General features: G+C 34.8%; 2 protein-coding genes across 2 annotated transcripts; both read left to right on the top strand.

Annotated features, from left to right (window-relative positions):
• Positions 1 to 141: 141 nt before the first annotated feature.
• On the top strand, positions 142 to 1,428 carry LOC132044774 (uncharacterized). Its single transcript, XM_059435290.1, has 2 exons — positions 142 to 202; positions 510 to 1,428. Exons 1-2 carry the CDS (start codon positions 142 to 144, stop codon positions 1,226 to 1,228), a joined length of 780 nt encoding a protein of 259 aa, XP_059291273.1. The 3' UTR covers positions 1,229 to 1,428.
• A 6,598-nt stretch (positions 1,429 to 8,026) lies between these two features.
• LOC132044753 (uncharacterized) lies at positions 8,027 to 12,258 on the top strand. The gene is made up of 5 exons (XM_059435260.1): positions 8,027 to 8,394; positions 9,085 to 9,205; positions 10,297 to 10,517; positions 10,624 to 10,797; positions 11,855 to 12,258. The coding sequence occupies exons 1-5, from the start codon at positions 8,224 to 8,226 to the stop codon at positions 11,939 to 11,941; spliced, it is 774 nt and encodes a 257-aa protein (XP_059291243.1). The 5' UTR covers positions 8,027 to 8,223; the 3' UTR covers positions 11,942 to 12,258.
• The last annotated feature ends 500 nt before the right edge of the window (positions 12,259 to 12,758 follow it).

The raw sequence follows: 12,758 nt of genomic DNA on the forward strand, positions 1-12,758 counted from the left end.
CTCTGTTTTTCTCTATCTTTTCTCTTCTTTTTTATGAACTGTTCTATCAAGTATGGATCTAGAAATTCGCATTTGGCCATTTGGGTTAATACTAATCGAGCTTTTCGTATGGAAACACAGAATTTTAAACTGTCATATAGAATGAGGATTGAGGGGATTTTCTACTTCTTGGAAATTTTCTGGAACCCATCAAAGATTTTCAGTAATTGTTTGAAGTTCTTGGTTCTCATTACCTGAAATTTTCTCTGGATTCATCTCATTGGCACATTGTGATTAATTGAACTTGTTCTTAAATTCATTATACTTCAGATTATTTTTTGCCACCCTAACCGGCAAATGTATATTTTTGTATATGAAATTACTTAATATACGAAAAATATACATCATTTTGTATAAATATTGTATATTTTTAAATATTTGGCTAGCAAATATAATTATGCTTGGCTGCCCGGCCAAATGTGTAACTTTCTCTTAATTTTTCGAAGCTTGATTGAACGTATTTTAAGCAGGAGAAGAGTTTTCTTGCGAAAAACATGGGCTATGGAGGCGTGAGCAGAGAAACAGAGCAGCCAAGCTAGAAAAACAGCTAAAAACAAGATGGGCCGTTGATGGGCTCATTGATGAAGAACTCAATCGTTTTCGGGCCCAATACAACAAGGCCATAGTCCCAACCAAACTCAGAGATGTGGCCCAATTAATCATGCCTAAATGGACTCCTTCACCAGAACTAGCCACATTGACTTGGTTAGGCGATTGGCGGCCCTCAACTATCTTGGACCTTCTTCAACACTTGGCCCACTCATCTGCATTTTCAAAATCTTTACCAGATTCAGTTGCTATTGAAGTGGCATTACCTCAATTGACAAATGAATTACGTATCGAAGAGGCGGTGATTGATGAGGAAATGGCTGAGATCCAGTCCAATTGTATATTGCATCTTCCATTTGGCCCAAAGATGAAGGCCCAAAAGGGTGAGAATGCAATGGCTTGTATCCAATCTGAGTTTAAAAAGATCCATAGGGTTATTACTAAGGCCCAAAATTTGAGGCTAAAGGCAATGGAAATGGCAGTGAAGAAAGTGTTAAGCAGAACAGATGCAGCAGAATTCTTGGTTGCTTTTGCTGGAATTCAAGACTTGGTTCACCAATGGGCTACACAACACAAATTGCGCACAGGCCCAGTTTCTATACGTACTAAAGCCCCGAAGTCTGGTAGCCCGCTGAAGTAGGCCCATTTGAGTATAAGGATAATCGTATGATATTCAAACTGCAATTACGTACTCATTGTACGTTTAGAATTTTCATTGTTACTTTTGGAATGGCGCCTCAACTTTAGCATTAGCCTTTTATGGGCAGAAACTTTGAGCTTTCTGTAAACAGTCTTGTGTAATTGCGTATATACTCCTTATATTTTAAATTCTAACACTTGAAGATTTTTGTTGTGTAAAAATGATATACTAGTATTAACAAACATGTTTCATTTGAAGCGGATTGTTTATAACATAACAATATCATCCATCATAGTAGATCTTCGTAGATTCTCTCTATAATTGTCTTGCTTGCATATCTATGTATTTATTATTTTGAAAGAAATAATCTTTTAGGTAATTTTATTTATGGCCATCAAAAAAGACATAAATATCAAATATTGTTATAGGTTTGTAATAGCTAAATGTATAATATGTAGGAAAAAATCCAAATAAATGAGTATGTTATGGAAAGATTAAACACTTTAACTTGGTAAATGTGTTGCTGCTAAATTCTCGAGAGAATAATCAAAATGGTCCTTTAGGTATGGATTTTGGTTCCATTTGATTCTTAATGTATAAACACAATAGAAACGGTCCTTAACGTATCTAAAAAGTAATTTATTTGACCTTAAATCACACAAGTAAAGAAAATCGCTACTTTTGCAGTCAAAATAAATTGATGCATCGGCATCTTCCTCCAACACACAATCTACTTAGCCCAATCGAATACATTATAAACTCTCTTCCACACTTCATTGAATATTTTCAAAATAAAATTACAATTTTCTTCAAGCCCTACTCCTGCATCGAAAGTTTTCCAACGACTCTTTCAAGTTAGGGTTAGAATTTTGATGTACATCTGGAATCGGATTGAATGATATAAGAAGGTAACTTTGTTAAGTAATTTGATAGTTCACATGCAGCGCATATGCCTACAACCTTCATTTGTTTTTATAGCAAAAATCTGCGATTTAGAAAAAACTAACCACTTTTTGAGGGGGAAATAACCCATATATACCGCTCACACATTTAGTTTGCAACCAATCTGGCTTACTGTATCATTCTAGTCCACTACTGTATAGATAATGTATGTACTGTACACACACACACACATTAATATACTTTATATACATAATGTATATGCTTTGTATAAACACATAAAACCAACTCAAATTATAGTGTATACAGAGTATAGCTACATATTTACATTAATATACTTTGTATATATAATGTATATACTTTGTATAAACACATGAAACCAACTCAATTCAATACCTATTTCCCGTCGTTTGCCAACATACAAGTTCCAAATCTCAAAGGTTCTTGAGATCGATGTCGGTTGAAAATTCAGTTCCGAACTCAGAACTCTCAACCCGAAGGTCGAGTTTGGGTCTATAGTTCGGGTCACAGAATCGTTAAAAACCCGTCTTCATTTTCCTCACTTCCCTCCCCTCTGGACGCCTTTTCTGAATTAAATTTCCTTCATTTACTTTTATTTTCATTTTTCTATTGATGAATTGGATAGGGCAAAAAGAAAGCATTGTCTTTTTTCACAGTAGTATGTGAAATGCTGTTTGGAACTACACCGCCGCCGGAGTTTCTGAACAACAGTGTTGAAGAAGGTGAAAAGGACGTGGATGGAAGCTTGGCTAAAATTGAGGCAAATAAGATGGCCGAATAGTACATAGTACATACAAGTAGTAAGTTGATTATTGGACTAATTTTGACAAATTAGATGCCTAAAGAGACACTCAGCATAATTTCCCCTTTTTGAACTACGTTAAGGGCATGTTTGGAAAGTCACCTGGTAATTGGAATTGGTGTAATTACTAGGGCAGTAATTACACAGCCTAGTAATTACAATGTAGTGTAATTACAACGACGCATTGCTTGTTTTATAACGTAATTACGGTGTAATTAGCGTCTTTTTTACATCCACATGCGTAATTACACGATTAGTTTAATTTTAAAATAAATTTAATTATAAAAAATTAAAATTAATATTTAAAAAATATTTGCCTTTATAAATGATATTAAATTAGTTATTTAATAAAACATTGTTTCTTGAAAATACATTAATTAATAATCATATATTTGTAAAAAAAAAATTGAGATATATTTTTCAAATTAATAATATTTAATTTTAATTAATTATAAAACTTAAAAAAAGACTTTTTTTGTGAGAACATCATGGATTGGATGTTTGACAAAAAAAAATAATATTTATAAATATAATGCCAAACATTATTCAAATGTTTGACGCAAAAAATCCATCAAATGTAAGTGAAAAATAAACAACTTGCAATGTGAAAGCAAATAAGTTAAAATTTAAAATATAACCTAAATTCAAAATCCAAAAGAAAAGGTTTAATATAATACTCTTATGTCAAAAAAAAAAAAAAATTAAAAAAAAAAAAAAAAATAATAATAATAAAAAAATTACATAAGTAAGTTTCAACGTAACTTAAGTAAACAATTCAAAAGATAGAAAAAATATAAGTCTATAACCTCATTCACAACGAAATTCTACTCTAATAACGTCACTAGTTATACGTCAAGTTTGTTAATGACTCATTCTTTCCAATATTAAGAGGTGTAGTTTTGAAAATTAGAATAATAACACGATTATGCTAAATGAATAAAATTAAAAAAAAAAAAATACGAGCAATTACATGGAACCACAAGAAGTAAAGATTGGGAATGAGAAGAAATGAATTGAAAAATAAATAATATAAAAAGAAAAATACATTTTAAAAAATAATTAAAAAGTAAAAATAAAAAGAAATTCAAATAATAGAAATAAAAAATAAATTAAAATAAACAAAAAAGATGTAAGTGAAAAATAAACAACATGCAATGTGAAAGCAAATAAGTTAAAAAATATAACCTAAATTCAAAATCCAAAAGAAAAGGTTTAATATAATACTCTTATGTCAAAAAAAAAAAAATACAAAAAAATAATAATAATAATAAAAAAAAAAAATATTACATAAGTAAGTTTCAACGTAACTTAAGTAAATAATTCAAAAGAAAGGAAAAATATAATTCTATAACCTCATTCACATCAAAATTCTACTCTAATAACGTCACTGGTTATATGTCAAGTAATATTAAGAGGTGTAGTTTCAAAAAGTAGAATAATAACATGATTATGCTAAATGAATAAAATTTAAAAAAAAATACGAGCAATTACATGGAACCACAAGAAGTAAAGGTTGGGAATGAGAAGAAATGAATTGAAAAATAAATAATATAAAAAGAAAAATACATTTTAAAAAATAATTAAAAAGTAAAAATAAAAAAGAAATTCAAATAATAGAAATAAAAAATAAATTAAAATAAACAAAAAAGAAATAAATTAAAAAGTAATTAATTACGGGGGTGTAATTACACCCATTCTCAACCCCCCCCCCCCCCCGAGAATTGGAGGTATAATTACACCCTCTCAATTACACTCAATTCGACTTAAACGTGTAATTACTTCGATAAAAATACATACACGCATCATTACACCCAATTCCAATGCTTTCCAAACAGGCCCTAAAGATCATTTCCATTGCATGTTTATACATTAAGTGTCACGCCCTGAACCATGGCCTGGGTGAAACACGACATTCGGTGTCTTACTGCATGTGACCGAGCGAACCACATGGCTTGCCGAATCATCTTGAGGTATAACATGAGCGGAATATAACATGAAACGTGATGAGCTTTTATAAAACATTAGATGTCATAATAATTTAATGAAATACTTGTTTAAATCATGAATGCGGAAATATCATAAATTGAGGCAAAGATGGCAACACGACTCTGAGTATCTGACATAATTGACTGACTAGTTTATGAAACCTCTAATATGAACATGAGTCTGCTAAACAAAACTGCTGGGACAAGGCCCCCATCATACCTTTAATGCATAACTAATCGGTAATAGATAACTGACTAAACCCCGAAAGAAATGGGGCTCACCCACAAGCCGATACATGTAGAGTCCTACTAAGCAGATGCGTCGTCCTGTAAATCTGTACTTGCATCGTGAAATGTAGGCCCCCGAGCAATAAAAAGGGACGTCAGCACATTGAATATACCGGTATGTAAAGTAACTGAATGAAATAACATGGGACATGGAAATAACATAATAGAGACTGAACTGAAACATGATCATGAACATGAGTACATATACATATATAACATGTGTAAAGTATTGTGAGTAGGGAGATAAATAAATATAACCGACAACATGGTCCGGGTACTTGCGTCTACCAGCGGCGAACACTCATACCTTACCGGGGATATGAGATTTAATAATATTATGAAAGGATCCAGTCATTATGAGAAATCGTCCTAAGCATGGGTGGAGCAATCTTCATCCTACGGTGGCTACGTAGTTTCAGGCTGCTTGAAGCCTTCTCGGTAATTAATATTAATGCAACTCCCAAAAAAACACAAACATGTAAAATAAGTGGCACTTGCTGCCCATGGCTTTTCATGAAATCATAACTTGCATGTACATGGATATCGTTCGTATTATTCTTGCATGAACTTATAAAACATATATAGCTTTTCTTGAAAATATCATAATAGTTCATAAACGTGCATGTAATTAAGAACCCATTGAATGCAAAGTATGGGTTTTCATGGATTAAAGACAGATTCTCAATAATCATAATGATGTATCAAGAACACGATGAAGAATTTATAACAATTTATTACATAATATAACATGGCGCATGGACCTAGGGTTATCATGAACATGGTTAAAAACCCTAGTTTTCGTAAAGATTCATACTTTATGGAAGAAGAAGCGTGGGGAAGAACAATGATGTTCCTACACGTAGATAGCAACTAGAGCTGTCAATATGGGCTTGGCCCTCGAGGCCGGCCCAACCCAACCCTTTATCTAAGTAGGGTTGGGCTAAGATTTCTTTGGCCCATATAGAAGTGAGGCTCAAAAGCCCAGCCTCTCTTGGCCCGCCGTCCTCAAGGATTGGGCGAGACAAAATTTCGAGGCCGCAGAAAAGAATAGTAAATTAATTAATTTTTTAAAAAATATAAGGAAATTAAACAAAAAGATAAAAAGTAATGAGAAAAAAGAATGTACTTATTACTAAGTAGTAATTAGAAACTGGAGTAATACTTTTTAGTCTTAGAATTTATATTATGTTTAATTTCTTTTGAACATGATCGAACTAGTGATTAAAAATAATAATTTATATTTGTTCTCTTGAATTTTTTCCTTCTATGATATGATTTTGGGCAAGAATGGTTGGTAGAAGATTCTATTTCATATTGCAAAAGTTTCATGCTCAAATTGTACCAAAAATCACTTAAAAAATATTATTTCGGAAGACGAAAAAAATTTAAAGGGTTGGCCCGTCCTAGCCCGCGGCCCGCTTAGGGCTGGGTTGGGCTACCATTTTTTCGGCCCTTCAATTAAAAGGGCCATCCCGTCCTAGCCCATTTAATTCTTTGGCCCTTGTGAAATTTTGGGCCGGGGCGGCCAACTCATTTTGACACCTCTAAATTAGCACATATCTGCAAACGCTCCAATCCAACGAACTAAACTACTTCTCTGATAAAGAACACCAAAACTCTAGCTTTGAATCGCTTGAGATGGATTTACCTTGGAAATCCTATGTTTTGGTTGAAGAATCATGTTATAATTCATGAATTACTGTTATAATTACTTAGGAATCGTTAGAGCGATCTTACCTTTGTATGGGAGGATGAGGAGAGGAGGAAAGTGGCTGCTTAGGGCTTTAGAACAAAGTTGGAATGTCTGATAAATGAAATTTCGAGTTAAGTGTTGAATTTATAGCATGGGGCATTTTGGACACCAAGGCTCGCCGAGCCGTACTTAGCTTCCCCCCCTTGCCCGCTTTGCGCTCGCTCATCCATTTTATACTTAGACAATTTTCTTCAATTTTTCCCACTTTTGAACCCCTACCTCGCTGAGCGCAGCCCGAGGCGATCCCTTGCCTCGCATTGGGGCGAGCTCCCCTGTCACTTTTATACTCAGTCGATAGCGTTCAGTAAAATGGGAATAACTCCTAGCACAGAGCTCCGTTCAGGATCCACAATATACCGTTGGAAAGCTATTTCAAAGGGCTACAACTTTCATGTTTTAAGTTTTTTCAAATTATCAACGGAATTTTCAGAAACTGGGCTGGAAAGCAGACGTATCGAAAATTTAGTCGATTCTACTGAATCTTAAGAACCTCTCTATTAGCCATTTTGAGAAGATCATATCTCCTTGGCCCAAAGTCCAATTGGCCTGGTCCTTATATTCCTGGAAAGGTATTTCTACGTACTATAACTTTCATTAAGGAGCCTTTTACAAATTCTCAATGAATCAAGGGGTTATGGGTGCGCCTCATGAAAAATTAACCACTTTCGTAATACGTACAAACTTTCAAATTTCCTCTGACACTCTAACGATATAAGTGTAACCTTTATTTTAAGATACAAGGTGTTACATTAAGAATCAAATGGAATTGAAGCCCATACCATTTTGATCATATTCTCCTTACCCTGAAATAAAAATATTATCATCAAATTAAATTATAAAAAAATAAATCCTTATATTTCGCAATTAGAGACAAATATTACTTGCCGCTGTACTTCCACAAGCTCCACCATGAATATCCGGAAGAGGTTCAAACACTCTCTTTTTAGCGCGTGTTCTGAATCCTCCTCCCCACGCCATCCTTCATCCTCTTCTATTTATTTTTTGCTTTTTTATTAATCCACACCAAATGTCCACTATATAAAAAGAAGGCATCACCCCAACAAAGCAAACCAAATCCACCAAGCTAAAAAGGAGTAGACCTCAAGAAAAAGCTTGGAATCTCAAAACCTCACATCACATGCAACAACTCACAAAACCCTAATCCCCAACCCTAATATAATCGATCTTCTCTCAATTGTAGGGGGGGAAATTGTTTTGTTTTGATTTACTAAGGAGCAGATAAACAATGTCTGCAATTTTGTGCGGCAAGAGATCTTTCTTCGAAGATTTACAATCGCCGTCGCCCACGTCAGCATCGCCGCCTCTTTCTAAGAAGCTTCGCCGTTTCTCGTCTTCGCCGCCGCCGTCGAATTTCATCGATCAGCTGAGAGCTTTGTTTCCTGATATGGACAATCAGGTTTCCCCCTTTTTTCATCTTGTTTTAGTATTTTGATGAGGAGGAAATTGTTTACAGTAGTTTTCTTAAATTTGTTTATCTTCAGTTATCAATTCTGTGGTCATTTTGCTATTTGATGCTTAAACAGCTATCTTTTAACCTTCATTTCCAAGTAAAATATGAAATGATTTGGAATCTTCAAAGGCTTATAGTCGGTTATGTTAGCTACAAACAATGGTAAGTATGCCATTGATTTTGATAATACTAATTACTAGGTGTGCAGAGACCCAATTGATAATTGTAAAGAAATGAGTTTTGGGCCTAACTCAACCCCAAAAGTTAGCTCAAAAGCCGAAAGCATATAAAGAGATCACCCATCCCTTTTAATACCGATGTGGGACTCTTGACCCCCCCTCACGCCCGGGACTTGACATCTGGAGCGTGAACATATTTTTTAATATGGTCGGGGAATGAGAATTAGGATGAGTCCTGCTTTGATACCATGTAAAGAAATGGATTTTGGGTCTAACTCAACTCTAAAGCTAGCTCAAGAAGTGAGGATTGCTCAAACCATATAAAGAGACCACCCATCATTTTTAATATCGATGTGGGACGTTGACAATAATAATATATTTAGTTACCAAAAAAAAAGAGACCCAATTGATTGTTTTGATGTTTTCTTTATATAACAATTTCCAATGTATTGTTCAGCTTATTGGGAATGCTTTGGAAGAGTGCGGCAATGACTTGGATGCTGCTATTAAGAGGTTACATGAGCTTAACCTTGTGTATGCCGATGCAAAGACAGTTACTGATGGAGAGATGGATAATGGTATGAATCCAATAATTATTTCCCCTATTTGGCTGATCCGTTTGATGTTCCAGATTTTTAGTTGTTGCTCTTGCTTATTATTCCTTGCATTATACATCGATACCCATTTCTGAGGTTGGAAAGAGATATGTTTACGAGAATATGTTGATTCTCTTATTAATTTTATGCTGTTGCATAATTCTTGGGGAAAGTACGACTCTATGCTTTGCATCAGCAGAAGTATATGGTTGGATCATCAAGCTTTTGCCAATTACAGATGATGTTGAGTCAACAGTAATATTCTTAAAATGGCATTTTGCTGCTGCCTTATATGGACGTTGACATTGGATTTTGTGGTGCTTTATGGTCACTGAAAGAGACATTTTCAGGAAAAAATTCTAACCTTCAACAACCAGTAGATGAAGCCTCAAACCGAAACTAGTTGGGGTTGGCTATAAGAATACTCTATGAGCCCGTTTGGATTGGCTTATAAGTTGCTTATAAGCTGTTTTCAGCTTTTTTGAGTGTTTGGCTAGCCAGCTTAAAGTCATTTTATGCTTAAAATAAGCTCAAAAAAATAATTGGGCCCGTTTGACTTAGCTTATCTAAAGCAGCTTATAAGCTGAAAACAACTTATAAGCCAAAAAAAATAAGTTGGGCTACCCCAACTTATTTTTTTTTAGCTTATAAGCTGTTTTAGCTTATAAGCTGCAAACAGCTTATAAGCTGCTTAAAATAAGCCCATCCAAACAGGCTCTATATCTATTCAGCTGTATTTGAGCCCATTTCATGCCAACACATGAGCAAGAAGGTAGCAATAAACTAAAATGAGATAGCAAATGTTTTTTTCTAATCTCCATAACTGCATGTCTATAGCAAGTGTTTTTTTCTAATCTCCATAACTGCATGTCTTTACCTGTATGCGTTTCTATGGAGTTGTATGAAACTACTTATGTGAGCTCTCAGGTGTTCTAGATAGGTAGCCCTCTGATGTATGTCTATTTGTATCAAAATGTTAAGACCACCTTTGTGTGTCCACCACTTTTTGGTCCTTATTGATTACTATGCTATTTCTCGTGAATCACAAACCTAAACAATCAAGCCTCTTGCAGGAGAAAAACCAACTAATGGGCCAGATGTTCGATCTGAAGGTCCTCCTCTCCAGAATAATCTTCCAGCTGATGGTGCAGAATGGGTGGAGTTGCTTGTCCGGGAAATGATGAGTGCTACAAGCGTAGATGATGCTAGGGCTCGTGCCGCAGGAGTGTTGGAGAGCCTGGAGCAGTCAATTAGTGTGCATGCTGGTGCAGAAGCAGCTCAAAATGTTCACAAGGTTGGTATTGGATACTCGTGTTGGGTAATTTGCCATGTTGACCTTCTAATTTACTGACGTTCACCTGCAATTCTTTTGGATGTTGATCATATCGCTTCTTTTTCAGGAAAATATGATGCTGAAGGAGCAAATTGAAGCGTTTCTTAGAGAAAATTCCATTCTCAAACGTGCTGTTGCCATTCAACATGAACGGCAAAAAGAGTATGATGATAGAAACCAGGAAGTGCAGCAATTGAAGCAGATAATCGCTCAATATCAGGAACAAATAAAAACTCTTGAGGTAAAAACTGGGGTTTTAGAGGCTAACTGTTACTGACGTGTCTCATCTTTTTTATCCGACCTTTGTAGTTTATTGCTGATGTTTACTGGCGGTGGTCTTATTGCATCTTGGTTCTCATATTATTTAATGAACACTTATTCTGATCATTTTAGTTTGTAAGACTGAGTCTGCATTGCAGCAATATACTTCCTCCGTCGGATGTCATGAACATGGGCACAGGGTCTAAGTTAAATTGAATTTTGTGTTATATTTTAAGTGGTTGAAAATCATTTAATAGTTACTGAAAAGTTAGTTTGATAGAGGGAATATGGTGTTTAATTTTGATAACTAAATAAATTTAATTTTTTCAATTTTGTGAAAGTTGTATTGATTGATATTATATAATTTCAAATGTTTATTTTGTCAGCTCCATGGTCTCAGTATAGTCTCTCTTTGTATTAGGCTGACTTAGTCTCTGTTTTGCAACCTTTGCATCTCCTTGATGCTTTTAATGAATTTTACCTCATAAAAAGTATTGCAAATATTCTTATCGTACCAAAATGCAAAGAGTATTATAAAATGAGATACAGGAGTATGATATATATTATATACATTAGACCTTCGGAGTAATAATTCTAGTTTGAGAATTTCTGCTATACTTGTTAATGTTGGAAGCAGAAGAGATAATAGAGAGAAGTGCAAGATTTTACTTACAAAAATGATTGTAACTGTGGAGAATAAAATGATTGTAACTGTGGAGAATGTACTTCTATATTGTTTGGTGAAGTATTCTATGGTCATTACTGCAAGCTAGTAGCACCTGTATTTTTAGGTAAAAGAGAATATTGGCATAAAGATCTTGCATTACTGCTATTCTGCAGTGCACGTGTACTATACTTTCCTCCTTGTTCTTTAGACTCAGTGTACTTCTGTAATTTTGTGAACCACTGGATAGTGCCCCATCCGTATGCAGAGAAGAGAATAAATTATTCTTATGTTCCCTTTTTCTATTCTCTATGGAATGAATGCAAACAAGATTGTCTACTCAGAATTCCTAATTCAATGTTCATTGTTGAAGGTGAATAATTATGCTTTGACAATGCACTTGCGCCAGGCTCAGCAAAGCAACTCTATTCCGGGACGCTTCCATCCAGACATCTTCTAGTGTTGAGGCTAGTTCAGTTGAAGCTGTGGAACATACAAAGAAACAAGCCTGTTGGCATCTTGTCAGCTGTGATATAGGATGTATTAAGCGAATTCTATACTAATATTGTTTTTATTAGACTGAGAAAACGTTTGCGTGTTGAGTTGAGGCCACTTTGGTTGATGACCCTGATTAGTAGTTTTGGAATGGGCATCATCCAAATGGTGAAGGCCTCAAATATGCTAGTATTAAAGTGATATCAGGAAACTGGAGATGAGATATGCTAATTTCGCTATCTGCTATTCATATTCCAATGCAAAATCACCCACTTTATGACCTGTTCTTTATTAATAGGCTCAGTTTGTTATACAATTTTGGGCGATGGATGAGTTGCATTCTCTCTGTAGTTGTTTTCCTGTGTCTGAGAAGGGTGTCTTGATGATACACAGATATTGAGGCGCCATTGGGTGGATGAGGTTTTGCTGGTTCAGCTGGGTTTTAGTCCTCCAGCTTTGGCAGTCGGTGCTAGCTGAAGGGAACAGGTTTTCCTCTTCATGGTGTTGGCCAATGTGAGATGAGAATTATTACCCTCATTTAGTTCTATGGTGATAACTCTCTACTTCTGTTTAATCTTTTTCGGCAATAAGGCAGCGGTGTGCGTTCTGATTGAACTCTTTAGCAAGAATAGCTGGATTTGATAGAGAATTGATAACAGAGCAAATTGCACACTGATTCTGGTTCTGGTTCTATTAGGTGTTAAAGTTACGTAGAGAGATAGAGGTTGGAGTAAGTTTGATTACTTTGACATATTTAGATTGAAAAAAAGTGCCTCTTTTAC

The sequence above is a fragment of the Lycium ferocissimum genome, unplaced genomic scaffold (genome assembly GCF_029784015.1).
Source record: "Lycium ferocissimum isolate CSIRO_LF1 unplaced genomic scaffold, AGI_CSIRO_Lferr_CH_V1 ctg518, whole genome shotgun sequence".
Lineage (NCBI taxonomy): Eukaryota > Viridiplantae > Streptophyta > Magnoliopsida > Solanales > Solanaceae > Lycium > Lycium ferocissimum.

Bases quoted from the DNA above. Each gene is read 5' to 3' on its own strand.
- LOC132044774 (XM_059435290.1), top strand. From the start codon at position 142: ATGAGGATTGAGGGGATTTTCTACTTCTTGGAAATTTTCTGGAACCCA. The intron at 203-509 runs GTAATTGTTTGA...TATTTTAAGCAG, and splicing joins GAACCCATCAAAGATTTTCA to GAGAAGAGTTTTCTTGCGAA.
- LOC132044753 (XM_059435260.1), top strand. From the start codon at position 8,224: ATGTCTGCAATTTTGTGCGGCAAGAGATCTTTCTTCGAAGATTTACAA. The intron at 9,206-10,296 runs GTATGAATCCAA...AGCCTCTTGCAG, and splicing joins TGATGGAGAGATGGATAATG to GAGAAAAACCAACTAATGGG. The intron at 10,518-10,623 runs GTTGGTATTGGA...CTTCTTTTTCAG, and splicing joins CAGCTCAAAATGTTCACAAG to GAAAATATGATGCTGAAGGA.